This window comes from Temnothorax longispinosus, chromosome 5 (assembly GCF_030848805.1).
Source record: "Temnothorax longispinosus isolate EJ_2023e chromosome 5, Tlon_JGU_v1, whole genome shotgun sequence".
NCBI classification, from domain to species: Eukaryota; Metazoa; Arthropoda; class Insecta; order Hymenoptera; family Formicidae; genus Temnothorax; species Temnothorax longispinosus.
This window is the reverse complement of record NC_092362.1, coordinates 15,823,487-15,846,606: the sequence shown is the minus strand read 5'-3', so window position 1 is coordinate 15,846,606 and position 23,120 is coordinate 15,823,487. Positions and strand designations below refer to the sequence as shown.

The 23,120-nt window shown below is 40.7% G+C and overlaps 1 protein-coding gene across 2 annotated transcripts; it reads left to right on the top strand.

Moving 5' to 3' along the window:
• The first annotated feature begins 103 nt into the window (after positions 1 to 103).
• Positions 104 to 23,080, top strand: LOC139813543 (atrial natriuretic peptide-converting enzyme). Of its 2 annotated transcripts, XM_071779096.1 has the most exons (13): positions 104 to 987; positions 5,057 to 5,368; positions 12,642 to 12,825; positions 17,697 to 17,910; positions 18,668 to 19,039; positions 19,340 to 19,572; positions 19,694 to 19,900; positions 20,330 to 20,543; positions 20,729 to 20,874; positions 21,092 to 21,263; positions 21,439 to 21,683; positions 22,092 to 22,210; positions 22,391 to 23,080. In XM_071779096.1, the coding sequence occupies exons 2-13, from the start codon at positions 5,321 to 5,323 to the stop codon at positions 22,562 to 22,564; spliced, it is 2,328 nt and encodes a 775-aa protein (XP_071635197.1). In that variant the 5' UTR covers positions 104 to 987; positions 5,057 to 5,320; the 3' UTR covers positions 22,565 to 23,080. The 2 variants fall into 2 exon arrangements, with proteins under 2 accessions (XP_071635197.1, XP_071635198.1); XM_071779097.1 differs by lacking the exon at positions 104 to 987 and having other exon boundaries at positions 4,799 to 5,368.
• The last annotated feature ends 40 nt before the right edge of the window (positions 23,081 to 23,120 follow it).

Below are 23,120 nucleotides of genomic sequence, written 5' to 3'. Positions count from 1 at the left end.
AGTATACCACAAGTCGCGCCGGTTAACAATGGAGATCATGATTATTATTACTTTTGATAGAGGTGATCGCAGTGCAATCGTTTAAAATGCACGACAATATTCGAAATCGCAATCATTGTTTTTTTTTTATGGATCGAATTTACGTAATAATTACGTGACTTTGTGTAGTGACATTTCTTACATATTTTGAACCTATCCTAAGTAAATGTTAAACATGATATCTATTTTTCAAGAAAGCATCGAAACAATTTATAAATCGAAACATCGACAAATGTTTCGAAAATATCGTGGAGCTACTCGAGTACAGCCATCGGTCGTAGGTGGACATTTAATAAAAGATCGTCCACTTTGATATTAATATGTGCTACAGGAAAATAATTTCAGCGAATACTTTCACTTGTCCAGGCTCGGCGAGAACGCTCGCGGTGTCCCGAGGTAAGACGTTACATGACGCCGACACGCACAATTTGTCGCGGGGGACCGTCTTCGTTTTCTTCTCTTCGCTTCTCTCCACTTCTTGGTCGCGGAGAAGGGTGCCACTTACGGCGCCACGTCGGGTCATCAATCGCTGGCTCGACTCTCGCACGGCGCGGCGTATTATACATCAGCGGCCGCCTCGAAGAGTCGAAGGCCCGCGTTAACGGTTGTTTCTTAACGCGACACGGAGGAAAGGAGGCTTGTGCCCCTCGAGGAGCCGTGTGTTTCTTCGAGTACTACGGAAGGCGCGTTAAGAATCAGTCTGCTCGTCGAAGCGGCCACTGTCATTTCCGGGCAGCTGTCGGCCGAGGGTAGTCGACTCTTGGCCCGAACACGAAGGCAGCGTTTTGTGCGGTGGGATCAGCGTGAATTTTCTTGGACTGAGTGACCGAATTCTATAAGAAGAGGTCTTTTGATTTCCAAGGAATAAAAACCTGCTATCGGCACGCGAAGCGCGAAGATTAGGTGGTTCTACTGGATTTGGGAATTGAGTATCTGTCTCGCAAGCAGGTAAGCCTGAAATGTTTGTTATCGTGATGTCTTTTAGCTTCTTTTAGCCTCTTTCAACTCGTCTTTCCACATTCTTTCCTGTCTCTTTCGTGTATTTTCGTGACTTAAAATAACCGCGGTAGGGCTCCGTGTAAAATCTTCGATACTTCGCGACAAAAATATTCGCAACTGCGAATTGTCAGTTTTGTGACGAATGCCTTTTACCAGCGACGTACTTTCGAAATATTTTTTGAATATCAAGACTGAATTGATTTGCATGTTACTAATTATGCAATTAGAAATATTAATTCTGTAATTAGTAATAAATTACAATTATATAGAATTTAGTATCTATATTATACTAACTACATATTATTAATCAGTTGCAATTAGAATGTACAACATCATTAGCTTCTACAACAAAAATTACTGTGGACAAGAAACTCGTGAAAAAACTCTAGGACGTTTCCCCGTGCACCATTCGATATAATTCATCGATGAGACTCATCGATTATCCGTAGATTTCCTAGAGTGCACATTATTCAAAGAATAAAGTTTGTAACGGTAAAGTGTAATCTTCACGGTTGAATTCCTATCTAAGTAAGGTTTATCGTAGTTTCTATTCGCGGGGAGTGCACTCCCCGTATTTGCGTTTCATTAGAGACGCACGGATTACCGTTGCTCTCGTAATAGAGTCAGAGCAATCGGACAGATATGTCCGGACGTGAAATCAAAAACGATATAGAAACATCAGGTATAGAATTCTATAGCCGCACGTAAAATATTACCGGCGCGGCGTTGCAAATATTACACGTAATAAACATAGTCATGCACATAAATATGTTATGTGTATGAGTGGTTCTGCCATTAATATGAAATAATCCCTGATAATTATACATTTAGATAAGATATATATATTTAAAATGAATAAATTACTCTTATTCGTAGTGTTTTCGTTGATCTTATTGTTTTTATGTCAGGTATTTCAATGCATTTGTGTGTGTGTTTTAATATACATAAGTATTTATATATGTACAATTCTTTAAATGTTTTTCGTGTCCGCATATAAAGTTGTAAACGAAATTCTACTCTAAATTCTGGCACGAATATTATAGATCGCCTACGCCTACGCTAATTTTTACTTACTTATTTCATAATAATAATCCACTAAAGTGATACTATCGAATAATATGCAATAACGTAAAAATAATTCGTTCGATTATACTTTAAGGGAAAAAGTAAAAAAAAATCTGATTCCTCTTTGTTTTACACCTCACCGATGTAGAATCTACGACGGAAAACACGCATATTAATTTCATTGCGCTGATTCCAAAACCTGTCTCGTTACCCTTGAAATAAAATAACTTGCACTAATAAAGTGCCTTTGCTCGATGTAGTGTATCGAAAAATATCTCTCCGTTCAACAAGACTCGTTTCCTTTCCAAGCGGAGCAAGTGTTTTCCAAGTTATTTTTCACATTAAAGTAGGTCGTAAAATACATAAATCCTCTCGTCGACCTTTTTGCCGAACATTGAAACGAATATTGAATATTCAGAAAGAAAAACAGGAAATATAATGGGCAATTCAGTGGCGAGGCATATCTTCTACCCGCGATATCGCTGGAATTAATTTCGTTCGTAGTCCCATTAAGAGACCTGAAACGATAATCTTGCTTAAATACTACGTATTTGCACATATGTATGCCGACTGGGGCATCGACGATAATAACGTGAAAGTGCATCCACTACGCCGCTCCAGAACAATTCCACGTCGTGCCCAGCTTGAGATACACCGTGGGAGTAAATTACCGTAAACTCCACGTCTGATCAAAAAGTTCACTTTACTTGCGACACCGTTGTCTCCTTAAATGTCTCAACAGGCACCTGCACGAGATTTGCCGTTACGCGCTTCCGACACATCGAACAGTAATGTATTGTCGCTCGTAATCCGCGGCATAATTAGCAGCGGAGTGCAAAGCCATGCAAAGGATAGCGGGAAAAAACGAAGACGAGTAATCACTGGATAGAAAAAGAAAACGAGCAAAGGAAGGAATAACAGATCTTAACATAAGCGAGAAAATAAATAGGACGCAAGGATTCGAAGAAAAGCACAAATGTAAAGACTGAAAGATAATTATGACGTTTAATAAAAGAGCAGAAGAGAGAGAGAGAGAGAGAGAGAGAGAGAGAGAGAGAGAGAGAGAGAGAGAGAGAGATGAGAAGAAACGGGGCCAATCGCGACTAAAACAAAAGGGCTCAAAACTGGCAAAGGCATAAAGAGAAAAAAAATGAAAGAAAAAGCAAAGTCGAAAGTTGAAGGAGGTGCAAATGGAAACGGAAGGACAGGAAGGGATGGAAAGGGCCAGGAAGAGACGAGGGACAGACGTCCTTGCCCCGGACTAGTCCGTAACTGTGCCCTCGTGCGCGCGGACGCCCGTGGAGAACCGGTAATGACGTGAAAGTGCATCCACGAGGAGCGAGGAGCTTAGGCAGGCAGGCGGGCAGACCGCCGCCGCGCCGCGCCGCGCCGTTCTCTCGGCAGTCTCGCCTCGTCCAGGACAATCCCCTGAATCCCGTGGCGCGGGGCCGGCTTGGAGAAATTGTCTGCCTCTCGACGATCGAAGTGCTCGGCCTGGACCGAGGTGGTGAACGTCTCGTTCGCCGCGCGCGGTCGCTCAGTCGCCTCCTTTCCTCGAGTGCGTTTTCGCCGCAGCTGCACGCCGATTCCACACGAGCGGTTTGTTTTTGTTTTGCTTTTCGCCGACACGCGCGTTCAAAGTTGGTGGTCCCCGGACGGTTCTCAGTGACGTGATCTCTCGAAGGCATCCTTTTCTTCTTCTTGTGATAAATGTGACACACCGTCAATATTGGAAAACCGAGTTTCATCTTTACGTTTGACGATTTAGGTACGAATACTCGCCGAGACAGGAGAAACCTGATTTATTGTATTCTGAACGTGCGCTGCGTGTGATACGGTCAATTTAGAATTACGATTGTTGATACATATTTATACGAGAAACTGTAAAAATTGCATCGCTTGTTTGATACGTTCTACATTTGATTCAAGCATGATATATGTGATTTATGTGTAAAGGCGTACCTTTAATTATGGAAAGATTATTAAGACTGAGACTAATGTTAACAAGAACAGATAAGATTAAAGGATACGTGTTTCTCTCAAGAGCGTTCACAGATCCTATAAGATAAATCTAGTATACGTTAAGTTTTAAACCGTTACACACACATTACATAAACTAGTCCTGCGGAGATGTTTTATACATGAGGATATATCAATCTTCGTGTGTGACTTACCTGCATAATTCTTTTTATTAATTATTTGATTGTGCGATTATTTAAACTGTATATCATGTCATGATTTTTATCTTGGCAGTTTTTTATTTTAGCAGTTTCTACGTTTTAAAAATTAAAAATCATCAGTTAGGTTGCTTATTCTCTTCTAAAATTTCATAACAAAAGAGGTATATAATTATGTTTAAAAATTATAAATGTAATAATTATTTTATGTAAAATTCTCAAAATTTTACATTTATGTCATTTGTTGCTTATTTGCGCAAAACTGCATTGAACTTGTTAATGCTTTCCTTATGGCAGTGTTTAAAAATATTATTTACATAATATATGCCAACAATTTGTTTCAAAGGAATTATCAACGTGAAAAGAATTCTGTTTTAAAGTATAAAAAGTTATATTAATTATACGAAATAAATATTTTTTACATCAACTTCTAATTCTTCGTCAATAAAGTCCGTTTTTGTATTATATATAACTTTTCAATGAAACTTTGAAACTGTTATTAAACTTTATGGTTTCTAAATTAATGAACATTAGTTTCAATAAAAATGGTAATATTAAACGATAAATACAGACTTGCTGAGAAAATACCAAAGAACGGCACTCTATGCCGAACGGAAGTTTCAACAGCGGTAAACGACTGATCATGTGATTTACGCGCTCCCGTCACAATACGGACGGCGACCGACGTGCATTTATTTAAAAAAAGTCCATAAAGCCCGACACTTCCTAGAGAATAATTGCACGAGTCTCTAATTGTAAGTATTTCTTTTTTACAGCGAATGGGACGCTAATATCTCTGAAGCGGAAAGCGGCAGGCCTGCGGGAGATGTATCTTGCCGATATTCAGGCTTGCAGTTCTTAATAAAAAAAAAAAACAGAAACGGACAATTGATCATCTTCGGTCATCCATCACCATTGATACGCGCGTACGCTCCACGAGGAAAAGAAATCCGCGATGATCCCCGTGACTCCTCGAGCCGGTCAAATTCTGGAGGAGCGCTGACGAAGCGCGGGAGTGCGCGATCGCAGGCAGAAAAAAAATGACCGTCGCGATGGAGCACAAGCGGAAGAGCTCGTGGGACTCGAAGGTGAGACTCGAATATGTGGCGCACTTTCCCTTCGCGGATCTCCACATGCTTTCTTCATTATACCGTCGCGTTATTAATTAGGGAGCCGGGCCCTCGTGCGAAAAACGTCGCGACTCGTGCATGCGAGGAATCGAGCGGAGACGCGCGAGGCGTTATATGAATCCTACATAGAAGAATGCATTGTTTAACGGCGGACGGTATGAGTAACGGCGAGTGTTGCGCGTTCGGGATACTTTCCAGTTTCTTCGGATCGATCCTCCGACGTTCCCTAACGGGGCCGCGAGGCAGATAATTCATGATAAATCCTGAAGCGAACATTTCAAACGTGCGCATTTTCGAACGCTTGTTATTCTAGCTTGGCAAACGCGTATCGTGCACACCACCTTTGTTCGAACTTGCACTTAAACTTGCTTTATTAGAAGTCTTGTGCGAGCCGAGAACGCGAAATGGCGTAATGTTGCTTTGTTGCCCGACGCAACGTCATATTTCTGTCTCGTGGCTGGCTTTGCAAATAATCATTTCGCGGATAAGGTGCCCGCCTCTTCTATTATCCAGAAATGATGCTGCAGATTGGAACGGTGGAACAATTGCGGGATAAACATAATCGCTCCCATAACTCGCCGCTGACATTTGAGCCGGCGAGTAGGTATCGCCCCGTGGCGAGAAAGCGCAATTCTGATTAATTTAATCAACTCTCACGCGGCGTAACATTATAATATGTATATATTTTTTTTACTCACGAGACGAAATGAAACGAGATTAATTCCGTTCCTCGCGCCCGAGTTCTTCCAGTCGTAAGAAACGGTGCCGAATGAATCAGCCGCACACAATAACTTCGGTGAAAGTCGCATCGCGCATCGAGCGTTGATGCTCACCCATCGTGTCCTTCGATTAATTATTCCGATTAATTTTCTCGCACTACAGAGCGACGTAAAGGCCATTGAAAGGCTAGCGGGATTGTCGCGGGAAAGAGACTCAACCTTGAACTCGCGCGCGTTTACTCGGTCGTTGATACTTGAATACTCTGCATTATTCCGATTTCTGGATATTGCCGTTATTTGTCATTTTATAAGGGTATCCTTTGTATAGAAATTTTTATCAGGACATAAATTGTGTTTACGTATTGCGTTTATTTAATTACATGCTCGAGGTTTTAGCAAAATTGTTGCACGTTTTTCTCTAGCAGAATAATATACATGACGATTTTAGTTTTCGTATCATTTTATAAGAACTATCGCTGATTAGTATATTAAGGAATATTTCAAGATCTGAATGCACTTTGAATATTTTGCATTGGAATAGGTCGTCGACTTTTGAAGCGTTGCGTGCGAACGACTGAAAGGCAAGACGCACCGAGAGACGATTCGTGGTTTGCAAGTTGATACCGTACGAATTATTTTTGCGGTCGTGTTCGTTACCGCCGACCGTTGAATTATCGTGGACACGATTTTTCACCGACATAAATTATGCAAGAGCCGCGCAGAGTCGCGCGTATTTGAAACTCGTCGGACTGCCGAGTGCATAAAATGTGTCAAACGAGTTGTAAATTGGTCAAAAGCCAAGGTTTCCCCAGATTCGTTCAACCTTGTTCTTCCAATACCGTTTGACAAATTTCTATGCGTGACGCAAATATAATTCTGGTAGTCGGTAGTCTCTTTCCGCAACGTTGATTTGAGACGAAGAGAGTCGAGAGAGAAAGACGGCTGATGGCAGTAACCCTTTTCCAAGTGAACAATGATTCTGCGTTTTGTTGTCATTCGCTTCAATGATTCGCCTTTCGAAAAGGAAATCGAGAAACTTGTCGCGCGTTCGTGAAGGTTTAATTGAAAGGATAACGTTCAATTAGCGAGATTTCTTCATCAATAGTGCTAATTGCCAAGTGCGAACGGCGTTTACACGCGAGCGATTGTGTCCACCTTGGTCCACCTCTCTCGGCGATTAGGAGCCTGATCTATCTGGTTTTCCTCTCCAGACCGATTGACCTTGTTCTCTAATGACCCCCCTTGGCCACGCAAATACCTACGCACTCGGCGGCGAGTTGACGAGGAACTAGGCTGACCGGAATGGAGAGCGATGCGTTAGGTGGGTTGGGTCGTCTGGGTTGGGCCGTCGTCATCTGCTCTATCCCCGATACCGTTACTTCATGGACACCCGATCGCGCTTGGTATTCTTTAAAATCGCGCGTGACGCATGTCGCGCCGACGTCAAACTCAGATGATTGATGGCAGGTCTTTGATTGAATATCAGGAAGTCTCACATCGGTAATTTCACATTGGTGTATTTCTTATTTATTATCTGTTCAATGATAAAAATTAAGTATACGGTGACGTCATTGATGATATCTTTGCTCACTAAACCCTTTATTTTCTGTTTTGTCTCCTTTTCTTTGGAACAATCACAATTTAATTTTATGGATATATAACTAAATTTTAAATTAAAGTAATTGTAATAATCTTAATAAACTTAAATCATAAATCGAAAATTGTATCGTTTGAATGTTGAAGATCATCTCGGAGAATCATGCGTTCACGTCACATAACTGAACTCTGGGATTTAGAATGGCGCGGAACGATTCGAGACAATTTTCTTCGTAGAATAAGTATACCGATTATCTTGATGACGAGGACGACAGATTGCAGATCGGAGATCAACTCCGTTGTCATTTTTCTCGCGATTGCTTTTTGCTGACGAGTACTGGCGTCAAGTTCCGGAGGCTTACTTGTCACCGCGTAGACAGTACGTATAATATGACCGAGCGGATTGTAATTCAAGACGGACAGAAACTCGTTTCTAGATTCTTGGCTCTTTTGGAAAGGTGGCTTGGCGTTTGGTATAACGGTTATAACGGTCAAGAGAGTCACGAGAGAACAGTAGCTCCGATGACGCTCTACAGATTCTTTCCGCCGGTCATCGACACTTATTCTTTTCAACGGTTGACAATCGACCGACATGTTTTCCGGCGACAAAAAGAGGTCACGTTTTTTTTTTACATTATCGTTCGCATTACGCATTTACAGTCAATTCTATTTTCACCAATATTCATTAACTGGCTCGTGCATATGTGTGCAGGAATAATTTATAAATGAAGATCTAATGCACAAATATATTTTATACGAGGAAAAAATCTGCATTTTTTTTAAGTATAGGATCTATAGATTAGCATCGTTAAGATACCGTTGCGAGATATCTTCCTTGTATCTTAATACGCGATCTGAATCGTTTCTTTAACGATTATATAGAAACTTCTTTCTCTAGCATTAATTTTTACATAAACTTGAGGTTTCTCTTTACGCGCGGTTTCACGGGGACGTAAATTCGACGTGGCTTCTCATTTTGGAGTGGAAGCAATTCTTTTACCCATCGGTAGAAAACGGTTTAATGGATCGGTAGCGTTTACAACGGTCATTATGCATTGATCTATTATTATGGCGATGTCCGATATGGTATCGAGAGGCAGTTGGGGGGGGGGGCAGTGCGTGAGACCACGTGTACTTTCGCGAAAGTTTCTGGCCGTGAAGAGCGCTTTTTCTATCGGCCGCGGAGTCTAATTTTTCCCGGCCTTGAAGTCACTGACCGCGCCTATTAACGGAAGAGCTCGAAATGCGCCGGTCAGCCGGAGCGTGTCTTAATCTCTTCCTGCAATCGCTACCGAGAGGAGAAGGCGCTGCGTTTATCCGCACTGAAATTCTACTTTCCAATCTGGTGCGTCCACCAGATCGGATCGGCTCGTCTCAAGCGCGAAACGGCTCATTATCGAGATCGGCAGCTCACAACCGCGGTCAACCGCGTCGATCTTACCCGGCATTTGCATTCCCCTTTTTACATAGTCTCCCGGAGATAATGGCTTTGTTTATTTGCGCCGTTACAGATCCGCGAGCGAAGCACTAACGTTCGCGTGCATATATGTTTTCGCACAGCAATGACCGTTCTATAAGAATACAGCTTCGAAGGAGGAAGATCCGCTTCGAAGAAGGAAATCCGTATTCGCGTTCTTGCCTCGCGCCGCATTTAGCGCGAAACGTGGTCATCCGATCACGAGTTTCATTCTATCATTAAAGGCAGATATTAATTAATTTTTAAATAAAATAAATTTTTTAAATATTATTTGTTTCCCATTATGCATTATTTTCTCTTCGCAACATCTTTCGACGTAAAGGTTTCTCTCTTCGTGGAAGATCGTCCTGACCTTTTCGCTTTACTGGCGAGCGAGGAATCACCAGATACTTTTACTTCGCAGCATTCAAACGCATCGTCAATCTTTTTTTGCTTTTCGTGGAAGGAAAATTGGTCATGCTTGATTTCCGGTTCTTTCACTTCGGAAGCCTCAACAAGGGATATGTCGTGTGAGAAAGACTTTTCAGCGGAAACATTAGTCGTTACCGAACTAGGCTAAAACTAGGCGCGAAGACAGTACGCGAACTTTCATTTGACTTTCGTAATGTCTTTCGCACTATTGTTCGCCAAAGTTAGTCTTTTTGTCGTTATCACAAATCTTACGTAACGATGAAACGAAATACTAGTATATTCTTAGCTTCGATTGACATTTATAGATAATCTAGATGTGAAACAGCATATTGCTAAATGCACATAAAAATATGCCATCCCTTTTTACTTTCTAATTACAATTTTCTTCAAAAATAATTTTTAGGTATAACTACTCTTCTTATTTTTTATACATACATACTAAATACGATCCAAAGAATGTTTGCACGTAAACATTATTATTTTCATTCGCTTTTCGCGCAAAGAAGTCCCGACTTATAATTTTAGCAACTTTAAAGCGTACAATGTTTATCATGCTTCTCGCTATATGAATTATACCGAGTGGAGTTTGAATTGAGAAATAAAACATTTACAATGCTTGCCATTTCTAATAGCGTTGTGATATTACATCAGAGCCAATGATGCGGAGCAAGTAAAAATCGTGCACAGTCCAGTGCATTGTTCGCGAAACTGATATCCACGAACGAAAGGCAACTTCTCGCACCCGTGCTAGTACATCATGCTATCGCCAGTTTCATAACGGGCATGGGGGGCATAACATTTTTATAACTCGCTCTTATATAAGTGACACAGTGCAAGGAACTTTTCCGCAACCGCGATTTTGCGGTTTCGTGGGGGAATATTTTACAGCTGACGTTGTACCACTTCGAATATTATGCCTCTCGTATGCGAGGTATATTGTAAGTTAATTATAATTTTGATAACACGCACGCAGACACATAAATCTATATAAGACAGGTATAAATATATTTTCATACTTCCTCAATAATTCTTCTTTAAAATTTTGCTACACGATATATCATTACAATTTAATTGCTCCGCATTCCAGTATTCTCTATTTTCTTCTAACTTTTCTCGAGTTATCCCAGCTAGTACACCTCGATAAATAATAGGTGCAACGAATCGATTTTGAATCGCGAACGTTTGACACAGTTTAATAAACCTATATAGTCTGCAATTACACGCGTATATCCGTATCGCATTAACTCAGCTTAATTAGATAATGGCTGCTCGGGCGTGAATCGCGTTGCGGAAGTGATTGAAAATAGAATTCGAGATAGCATCTCGTTCGCCAGCTGCTACGTATTGCGTCGTGTTTGCGTCGTGCTGCTACGTGTTTGCGTCTAAACACGGGTTCCCATGTGTGTACACCGGGTCGCGTGAGAAAATCGGTCGGCTCTCACGGACGTATATAGTTCGAGTATCCAGATTACCTAACATTTAGGTTTAGATCGTTGCCCGCACTCTGGTCGTTCGGTGTCTCTACGCAAAACAATTAAAAACACCTACATTTTTTCAGTGAATACGACAAAACTTAACGCGTGCGACAGGGTCAGCTCGACGCGTATCGAGGCCGGCACGTAAAAACGTGGCTCGTCGAATTTCTTCTATGAACGTAAAACGTTTCGCACCGTTTAGGCGGGTTTTGGCCTTTAGTCCTGTACGACCTTTGCGCGGCGAAAAGCAACCCGTAATCCAGGCGCTCTTTCGCTTGCCCATCCTGGTTGCACAGGCGCGATCCTTCGCGCCGGAGCGTGTGCCGGGCGTAGCATTTGAACGAACGGAGTGGAGGCGTATAGGCACATTGGAGGTGCCTCGTTGTGGGCTGCAGCCGACCGCGGAGGTGCATCGTACGCGATGGGGAACGCGATTAAATAGACGGAGGCTCGCCTATTTAAATAATTTATTTATGAGTGATCCGTGTCGCTTGGATTTCTTGGATGGATTCAGATTCACGTTCGTTATACGCGACAGCCTGCACGCTCAAGCGTGTATAGCTCGTACGCACAGTTTCGTTAATACCATCGCGCGACACGCAATTACATATAATTAAGAGAAGGAGATGAGAGGTTGAGGCCACGGATATTTTTATTTATTTGTCGATCACGAATCTTCTTAGCTTTCTAGAAACAGACGTGTCCTCTTTTCGGACATTTTTGCGTATCAAAATTTATCCAAAAGCAGCAATGATGTTTTCTAAGTTTCGTTTTTAAATAAATTCGTTCTACGTAGCTCGCGACCGAATCGCGACTCGGTTCGGATCGTGTCGCTTTGTCTCAACTCTGAGACGGAAGTGATGCGATCGTTAATGCAGTTCGTTTCGCAATGAGGAATCACGGTAATCCTCGTTCTTTCGGATTGATAAAAATTCATTGATGGCACGAGGGAGCGGACTGCGGATTGTTTCATCAGCGTGGAGAAAGACACCGCCCACTATTATTTACTGTGAATGGTTTCAGCAATCTTGCTTTCGTAATGCTATTACTAAGGCTTTATTTCATTACAGAAAATATTATCTTTAAATATATAGGAAGCTCAAATATAGTAAATAATACTGGTAATACAGACGCTAGTTTGCACTCACTCACGTTGTGCATTTCCTATTAAAGATAACAGTCACGTAACTAACGCGAGAGACCGATCATAATTAATGCCCATTTTTATAACTCTTTGATTTTATTTGATTTTGTGACTGACCGTGTCCTATGATCAATAATTATTCTAACTAATTGTAAAATAGCCTTTTTTGCTTTACCTGAAAATTTGTCTAAAGCAATTTGATAAACAGAATCATATTCAGCGTCCAAAAAACTGAGAAATGATTATCTTTGTTTTTGTGCATTTTTTTTTTATTGAATAGTATTATAGATTATTTGAAGAGTATCATCCACTTGTCATTTTGAGCAGCGTATTTATAATTTATGGCGTATCGATCAAGAGCAACAATTAAAATCGCCAGTGTAAAATACGAACACATTTTTGTCCGCAGATTTCAGTGAGCACGGTGAGCACCCGAAGATTCAGCCGTGCCGGTACACCAAGCTCGATCCTGTCGTCCGACAGCGACATTCGTTTCACAAGGAAGCTCGGCGGGCAGTATCGCTGCGGATGCTGCGTCCTCGCCGCCTTCTTATTCTTCCTCCTCTTCTCGGGTATTTCCATATACCTCGGCTGTAAGTACACTATAGAAACTACAAACAACATGAAAGTCCAAGAAATATGAACAAAAGAAGCATAATTTTGTATAAAAGATTTATGAAGAAAACATTCCTCGACCGCACATCTTAATTGATGTTTGATATGACGGTTCCGATATATCTTATTGCTAATTAATCTTTGAAATATGTTTCTTTCTGTCTTTTTACATTTAATTGATGTTTATTTCTACACGTTAAAACAAATTTAAGTTATATAAATAGAGTCTTTTTTTAATATAGTTATAACAAATGTTTTTATATAAAATTACTGTAAAAATTAGTGTAGCCTTCTGAGCAATCTTTATAATTTATTAGTACGATTATATAGAGCATTGCGATATAAAGATAAGGCTTTGTAATTAATGTAAGATATTTCAGATTAAAGTCAATTTTCGCGTTTATGAAAATGCTCCTCGACTGATTGCGAGATATCTGTCTTATTAATCTCGGAATGCATTGGCCTCTCATTTTTGCAATTTACAAAGTTATTGTACTGTAAAGAGATCATTGCTCGACGCACTCGAGAAGAGCGATGCTCTTCTTCTTAGGTCTTAGAAAGTGAGCGTTCTGTCGAACGATTTAATTGCCTGCGCATTAGCGATGATAGATCTATGCATTATTCGAAACGTGATGCGCGTACCATCACGCGCCGTGGCTGCTGCGCTGTAACCGATCGCCGCTACACGCCGCGATGTTATTTTAAGTAAGCCTGTTATCCGCGGGGGCATTTTACTGAACCGAGATATATTTTCGTCACGCAACGCGCTACGGCCGCTTTCACTCGCCGTTCTTGCGTATACGCGTCGAGGGTATAGCCGAGACGAGCAAATGCAATTACTCCACGGTTAACCGGCAATCGGCGGCCTGGCGGGCGTGAAATTATCCCGCCGGCGCGGCGCGGTGTAACGCATCGCGATCGCGGATCGCGGGACGACGGATGCGTTCACGGTGCATGAACGTTTCGCGGGCTGTGAAGTGCGATCGGCGGCTACTCGCCGCTTTGTCCGAATGAATGACGTTTCCTTGTAGGCGCGTGCACTTCACCTTGGTGTATCACGCTCGGCGCGCACGCCGTACGTATACGACGAACCAGATACGAAGGAGGGAAATAACTGTATCTTGCATTTACATTACATTAGAGCGAGGGAGAGACGGAGAAAGGGAGAGAATCTACATATTACTCGCAAAATGATTCGGAAAAAATAGATTGTGCAAGTAAAATTTCTGAGATTCCTCATTTTTCTTGCCAGTTTCACGAGAAGAACTGCATAAAGCACTGAACTCACTGGATAAAGCAAAGATTAAAAGTTTTATTAATGAATAAGAATTACGTTGTCCTAATTTCAGGTGAAATCATTTCGACGTTAGTAGTAAAACGGCTTTTAAATACAAAATTACATTTATATATATTCTTTAATCTTCAATATAAGTAAGTAGTATTACTTACACTGTAGCATTAACCGCGTTCTTTCGAAAGAAGGAAGTCCCGTGTACTACGAGTAGAGAGTGTACGATAACGGTGAACGCGTGATTTGCATAGAAACATCAGTTTAATAAAATTATGTATTCACAAACGACATATGTTATATCAAAAGATTTATAAAAACAAGATCTCGCGTAACGTTATTCTTAATAATGTGGTTCTTTTCCTACAACGCGTTACTTGGTACCAAGGCACTCATTATAATTAACTAACTGTTCTCTGCAGGTTTAAAACAATTACGTATGCGACATTAAAGAAATATATAATATATATACATATATGTATATATGTATATGTATACATCTCATAGAGAACATCCAAGAATCTAACAGATTTTCCACGGTATTCAGGATTCGTCTCGGCATAGCGAGTGGCTAAGGTCAAGGTCGTATATCCTCGACGTAACAATGATCGTTTGTTACGGAACGGCGACTTGAATGTTCTCGGGATCTGCGAACGGCCACGGCGACTCGCCGCCCGAATCGGGACTTTCAGTAAGGGGAGATCGTACTAAACGCTTCTCGATAGTAGACGAAGTTGAAGTTAACAGAGAAATTAATAGGCTTCTTGAGCGATACGAAGGATTGATTTGATTTTTTTCAAAGCCCACCTAAGCAATAATTCGATATACTTTGCAATATGATAAAGAGATACGTGGTACGACAAATATTTTATATTTCATTGCTGGACAACAAAACAGTCGCTCAGACTGGGAAAATAAATGACAATAACGGCACTAACTGTGACCGAAATTTCTTCTTTCGACGATAATATGCTTCTTCCGAGAATGACGCCGATTTTAACGCGACTACTAGGAAAAAGTTCGATCAGGAGTATATGTCGGCGCTTCTTCGAACACTCGGTAACTCGGTCAGACCGTTATGCGTGCGTGCTGAAAGACCTCAATGGGCTTTGGCCGCATCATCTTCTTCCTGCCTTTCATTCTCTACTCTTTTCTCGTAAATACGCTCCGTCCGTTCGGCTTTGATCAGCGATGTTTAACGTATATATCACATGTCAGCTTCTTGCGCTGTGAATTTTACCTTAACGCGGCTATTCTGCAAATACGTCGGGAAAAGCGATGTCTATCGCGAATTCGCTCGAGAGTGATTTACGCCGCACTTAAACTTAGCTTGTTAGTCGCCGATATACAGACGCATCGCGCACATCCGTGTGACGTAGCGAGTAGCATGGAAATCAGCAGTTCTCATCGCCGCTTAATTCGTGTTTACGACCGAGAGAAATAAGAGGTCATGGAAGATGCTGCACGGAACGTGCTGGTCCATTGAGGCTTTCAGCTGGCAAACGTATAACGGTCTGACCGAGTTGTCCGGGCAGATGAGTATATACGTGCCCAGTTCAAGGCTCGACCTTAAAGGTGGGGATCCGTGTCCTTGAAACATTTTGAACACTGTAGCCTATTCAGCGAATTAGCCATTAGAATGGCGAACAGTTGGCCACTACTACAAAGAATGGTTCCTACCTTAAAAAATTAAAAAATTAAAAGTAGTTAATGAGAAGAAAATATAATCTTTATTTTTTTTCAATGAAAACCTTTCTTCTCTTGCAGAGAGAAGAACAAATTTTATCCTTAGTATAAAATAAAAATTTATTTTATACTATTTATAGATATTTTATATTATTTTACATTATTTATACACATCGTACAATTTTCTTTACTTTGAGAATTATTTTATAAGCTTGACAAGGTATGAAAGAATCTTTAAATACTTGTACTCGTCGCTAGATAAGATTTGAATTTGGGTGAGAGTAATTTATCAGAGTACTCTCAGATTAATTATAAGAAGCATAATTAAATTTATTTATGATTTATTTAATGGAGTAACTGTCTCATGCTAAAAATACATGAGAAAGTACTTCTAGGCTCATGTGCACTTTATATGTGCGATAATGCTAGATATCCCATGTTCATTAGTCATATATGAGAAAAATATACCGTACGCCATGAGTACCTCGAGTATCACGTCTCGGATCCAAACCATACAGCGCCAGCGTACCCACGAGGAAAAGTATAACCATAGGCGTCGCAATTATCTAGAAGTAATATTACATTATCTTCTCTACAATTTCAGCAATTTGAATTAAATATAAACTTTTGAGTACCTTTAAAAATACTTAACTAGGAATAGCTTTCAAAAAGAAGAGAAACAAATTGCGCAAAATCTCTAAGATTTTTCACAAAGAGATTGTGCGTAAAACGCGTAAAGCCTTTCTAAGTAGGGTGTAAAAACTTACGTGACGAGAAGAAAATACAAATGAAGAAAAAGAAATCGGACTGATCTAAATAATTAATCCAAGTTAAAATGTGAAAAAAATTAAAAGAGAGTTAAAAGAACGTTGCACAATTCTCAGAAAATTTTCAGAAAAAAATATTTCGCCGCCCATGACCGTACCAAAGGGTCAAAGAGGTTCTCCCGCCGGGGTAAGCTCCAAAGAAACGAGGGGGGAAGGGGGACCGGTGAAAGGTGATTCCTAGCGAGAAACCGAGATCCCTGCGGGCACCTGCGTGCTCCCGATTTGTCTCGTTTTGCCCGGCGCGCGGAAAATTGGCCGCGCCGACGACGTTCTAATGACAACGCTCGGTGTGCGAGACCCGCCTCGACATTGTTGGCACGTTTTGCACGCTCGACTCTATCGTTTGCCGATCGTACATACATTAGAAAGCCAGATTGTGGTACGTACAGGCGAATTACGGTGAGACCCCGCGCGCGCACCGCGACGTTCTAAATTCCTTCTCGCGGCTGCGCTTATCGGTCAAGTGGTTTCGCGAAACTTTCAGCGAGCCCGCTGTGACCTCTCGTAAATTCGTGAGATCCTCGTCAGCAGACTTCATTTTGACGGCAGAATTTTATCAGCATGGAAATACAAAATGCCATGACTGGAGATGGAGGTGACGCATAATAAAACAGCGAATGATTTATTTACGCGGCGACTTGGAGGAGCTTATTGCTGTAATTTCCGCGGATATAACACACGCCGATAATCAACTTTCATTGCATCCACAGCATAATCAGGCTTTATACGGGAGCCTTTTTACTTTGATTAATGCGACTGCGTTGAGTAATACGTCTATTTATGTGATCGATGCGCGGAGAGCAGTGAAATTATATTGACTCCGCTCAGGTCTCAGCTCATTAAGCTAATAATCATATTTATTCATACCTTTCTTAGCCTTGACATGCATCTACAACTCTTGAAATTCTTTTTTTTTACACACAATACATCTCTTCATTACCATACGCAAGATTTCTCATACGCTACATTTGGATTTCCTATTTTTTTTCTCACGCATTATTGCCTTATATTATAGCAACCAGCACAAAATATTTTTCTTCTGTTCCAGACACATTCCTCACGTCGGATCCACCTGGGGATCAGATATTTCTCGCGACATTCCGAGTTACCAAAGGCGATTCCTTCACCGCGGAGTTGGCTGATCCCTCTACCGAGGCCTTCCGGATACGATCGCGAGAGTACCGCGACCGCCTTAATCTTATCTTCCGTCGCAGCTGGCTGAAATTATCATTCCTCGCAGCGGACGTTCTGGCACTCGACGGGTAACGCAAATATTAATACCTCCGGATTCTCGATTATCTTATCTTCTACATTCGCCTTCGCGCCGCGTTATGAGGCACGCCTAAAGACGCTAGCAAAATAAATTGTGCAACAGCATCCAACAGCGAACGTGTTACGTGTGAGATCAGAAAATCGGCCAATTACGAGACCACGTATGCCACGAGCTCTCCCTCGGCCAGTTTTTCCGCCGTTAAATCAGTTTTTCGTAGACGCCGGGAAAACGATGGGACGAAGCCAACCGATGTCGCGGAAACCGATGAAAACAGCTCGCGGCAGCGCGCGCGGGAGAGAAATCGGTCGCCGCGATCGTTTCGCAGCTTTCTCGTGATTTCACGACACTTGCTCCTTTCAGCGTTCAATGAAATGTAACCACCATTATTGCGGCCACGCTCATCAATAATGTATCACACTCGAGTCTGTAGATTTCACTCGATTTATCTTCACCGACGGTCCACGGAGATGAGTCGCATTATCGCGGTAACGCATCGTGTGGATATTTAACATAATTAAATATAATAAAAGTAAATTAAAAATAAACAAATAAACTTGACATAAATTATTACAAAAATAAACAATATTTTAATAAGCAAGGTCACGAAAAGAAGAAATATTATGTATTATAAATATTACATAATATTATCTTTGAATAACTTCTCTTTTAGTCAATAAATTCTTAGAGAGTTTCCTACTTTTTCCAACATTAAACAGTTTATATAAATATATTTGTATAATTTATAGGGTGGAAAGCCGAGATTTGGTGGTGCACTTTGACGTAAGGTTTGACCCGCGATATCAAACTATAACTACCGGGAATATCGTGGACATTCTATCGCGAGAATTGAATCCTGAAACCTCGCGGTACCTGGCGAATCTGACGATCGAGGCAAAGAGCCTCGAAGTGCAGGAAAGTCTGAAGGCCCTCAACGCGCAGAGCAGTCCGCAGTCGACCGTCTCGACGTTACCGCCGACAACGACAGCCCCTCCGCCAAGAAGATGCAGCAAGCTGGACTTGTCCTACTGCAAACATCTGCCTTATAATATCAGCTCGTACCCGAACATGTTGGGACATAGATCGTTGGCGGATGTCCAGGAGGATGTTATCGCTTTTAGGTATATCTCTCTAGACTCGATAAGTGAACTCAACTAGATTAAAAAAAGCGTCTCATCTATTTTGACAGATTAAGTTTATTTCATTGAACACAACATTATTAAAGAGAATATGGAAATTTTTGTTTTAATTATGTTATCTTATGTCATTTTAAAATTTCATTTTTTATATTTTATTGTTAATTACAACATTAAAACTGCGGTAATTGCAACGAATTTTGAGCTTTTCTTTTTTATTATATTTTTAAATTAAGAATGTGATTGTAATTGATTGAATGTGATTAATACTGTAATTGAAATTAGAGAATTGGTGGACGCGGAATGCTACCCATTGGCTTACGACTTCGTCTGCCAAGTACTGCAGCCTGCGTGTCGATCGAGTCAACCGGAGGATCTGCTGCAACTGCCTTGCAGGAGCTTCTGCAGGGAGTTCTGGAATGGGTGCGGCAGTCGTCTCCCCGAGAAGATAAAACACGCCTTGGATTGCTCCAACTTTCCGGAGTATGCCGGTCCTGGTAGTTGCAGGCCGAAGCCAGGTGCGACTAATTATAGAATAGAGTATTTAATTATTGTTAATACAGAACAGTCTTTCTTTAGCCAAATTACAAAAAGCGCAGTATCTTATGAGTTAATTAGTCAATGTGAACGTCAATATAGGATGCGTGCAGGCGCTTCAGTCGAAAGCTTTATCTCCGAGGATTTGCGACGGCGTGATTGATTGCCCAGATCTTTCTGATGAAAAGAATTGCGCCTACTGCCAGGATGGTTACATGCATTGCGGAGTAGGAAGAAGCTGTGTGCCACATACGAAGCGATGTGATGGCAAGATGGACTGTCCGAACGGCAGCGACGAGAAAGATTGTCGTGAGTAATATAATAAATAATAATTCAATTCAATTCAATTCAATGGCGCTACAGTCCAAGTCGGACCCCTGGCCTCCTGCGGGTCCGTGTTGCCGTTGAATCTGACCATTCCGAGGCTTTCGCTTTCCGTCACAATGTTGTTTTATGGGGACAGGTTGTGAGCCTATCGCCCAACTCGCGTTGGGGGTCGCCCTTTTAGTCGCCTCTTACGACAGGCAGGGCCTACCCTGGGAGATATTCTGACCCCGCTCCTAGACGGGTTATAAGTAATAATAGCGCAAAGAATTGCACTTGAGAAAGATGAAAAGAAACATTAATTTAATTTTGATAAAGATATAATGTTAATTAAATCGAAATAAATGCTGCACATGAAAAGCTAATTGCAGCACTGTAAATGTCCTATATTTTTTATACACATTTTTGTCACAGTATTCTTGGCGCCGAGCGTCCACGAGCTAAAATCGCAATCCTGGAGCACGCCGCACGTTGCGAAGTACAACAAAGAGGGGTACGTCGTATTCAATGAGAAAGGTACCATCGGCAAACTTTGTACGGCGAATTTAAACGCTACTCTACCAGAAACGGAGATGGATAATGTTCTCCAAACAGCAGCGAGCTCATTGTGCACTCTACTCACATATACGTAAGTATCTCTTCGCAAAAATCTTGTTTTAAGTTAAAATGAAAATTTGGAATAGTCAAGGACTAAAAATCGACACTATTCGGATATTAACTATAATTTGAGATCTATCCACGTTTTATATAATCATTTCGCGCAATTAGAATTTCATAACTTATAAATCATTATTTTTTGCAATTTCAATATAGTGGCGTAGCTTCCGTCGAAGTAAGAACTGACGACGAAGAGGATGTCCCGTACGTGTACATGGAAGATCCCTCAGCACCGGAAATCACATTCGTCCGGGCTCCTTGCCCCAGCAAGGAAGTTCTGTACGTCCGCTGTTCTGATCTCGGTACGAATCCTCTACTTATACGTATAATACAATTTTTCATTTTTTAAATAAGCGCTTTGGCGCAATTATGCTCTAAATTTTTTCCAATTTATATTCTTTTAAATTGGAATTATTAATTATTATTTTCTATGTGCGTTTGTATGTGACTTGACTTTCACATTTATGTTATCTTCCGATTTTGCCCATTTATATTTCGATTCTGATTTCTGAAAATTAGAGTGCGGAATACAATCTCTACGTGCTAATGGCGGTACTAATGGTCTCAATAAGATAGCAGAACCTGGCGATTGGCCTTGGCATGTTGCACTTTTCAAGGAAGGAGTTCACGTTTGCGATGCCACTCTCGTGGCAGACAATTGGTTGCTCACAACCGCGTATTGCTTCCAAGGGTGAGTTCAAGTTATTACTATAAAAATATATACCGTATTGAGAAAATTCTTTTTTACATTACGGAATTATGAAGTCAAAGAAAGCAGTTATCAATTTTAATATATTACATTACACATATATTGTATGTGTTATACATACACTCCTAATTTTTACGGTATCTATTTCTTTTTATAGTCAACCGAAAGCGGAATGGTCGGCTCGACTTGGAGTTGTACGACTTTCGAGCACGTCACCCTGGGAACAAGAACGCAGAATCGTCGGTATGATCAAATCACCGGTGGAGGGCACGACCGTTCTGGTGAAGTTAGATAGACCGGTGACGACCTTTTCGGACTTCGTGAGACCGGTTTGCCTGCCCTCCAGCGAGGATCCACCGAGCAACACATCGCAATGCAACACTCTTGGTTGGGCGAGAAATCGTACGTGTACAATCGTGATGTACTACTGACCCTGACCTTTCAAAATCTAGATAGTCTCTTTCTCGAAAATTAAAATATTTTTTAGGCACTTATAGAACATCAAAAAATAACTTTAACTATTAAAAAAATCGACTTGTTATTACGTTATCGTAACATGTGTATTTTTTACTAATAAAATATTTAAATTAAAAAATGCATGCCAATATGCACATTATGTTAATAATAAAAATCTAAAACTCTATTAGGTAGTAGAAAATAAATCAAAATAGAAAACTATAGAATGTACTTATATTAAACGTTAATTTGTAACGTTTAATTTTTTACTTGAATAACTTGAAAGACAAAGCACTGCAGACAAAAACTGCTTGAAACAAAACATATAATATTTCTCTCTTTTTCTCCTGATAGGCGATGTGTTACAAAGGGTACAACTCAAACAAAGTGCAATGGAGAAATGCGAAAATATCAGTATCCCTTCAGTGAACAGTGTCTGTACCGAGCAAGCATATTCTACAGACGATTGCAACGTAAGCTAAAACTTTTCAACATAAGTTATTATCTTTAAACTGTTTTCAATTGATTTTATACTTTAACTTTTACAGGAATTCCATTTTATTGTTTCTCAAGACACAAATATATTCTAAATAATAAGCGGAATTAATAAATGGTACAATAAAAGTAATATTTTATTATTTTAATTTTAATAGGAAGAAGAACTCGCCGGCAGTTCGATGCTGTGCCTTCAAGAGGATGGTCGGAGATGGGCGCTGACGGGTATCGGTAGCTGGAGGATAGCTTGCTCGAAGGACGGCCTCGAGAGACCTCGGTTGTACGATAAAATTTCGTCGCATATCGATTGGATAAAGGCTACCATTGGTTGAGAAATCCGTTTACGAGTTAAGACCTGTCTAAACGTACCGCGAACGAGACATATGCTCGACACATGACGGATCCCGGACGAAAAATATGACCGTTGTACTAAAACATGGGACTGATGTCGAAATTGTGATAGAAATTTCTAAACTGTTACGCGCGGAGAATTGTTACTGTACGCCGATAGAGACTCAATCACATCCGTTTTGCACGAATATACATATCGTTACATATTGTTATCAATACATGATTTTATCAGGTACGACGTATCCTGTTACTGATCACCGGAACGTGCAATCGTATTCTTGTAAATACCTAACGTCTTCTTTACGTCTAGGATGAAAGTCCTTCGTTACCGTGGCATAATTTTTTAACTTATTTTTCTCGCTCTACATTTATTCTACCATGCGTATACATAGTTGCTTTGTATGTTATCTCCTAGATTCATATCATTATTTTAGCGATTACGATGCATCTATACGTTTGTAAAATCGTTTACACATTAAAGTTTCCTAAAATAGTAATTTGATATTTTAAATAAATTTTTCTCTTTAACCCTCTCGA

Excerpts from the sequence above, each read along its gene's own strand:
- LOC139813543 (XM_071779096.1), top strand. The coding sequence starts at position 5,321 with ATGACCGTCGCGATGGAGCACAAGCGGAAGAGCTCGTGGGACTCGAAG. Across the intron at positions 19,040-19,339 it reads GAGGATGTTATCGCTTTTAG|AGAATTGGTGGACGCGGAAT; the intron begins GTATATCTCTCT and ends AATTGAAATTAG. Across the intron at positions 20,875-21,091 it reads CGTCCGCTGTTCTGATCTCG|AGTGCGGAATACAATCTCTA; the intron begins GTACGAATCCTC and ends TCTGAAAATTAG.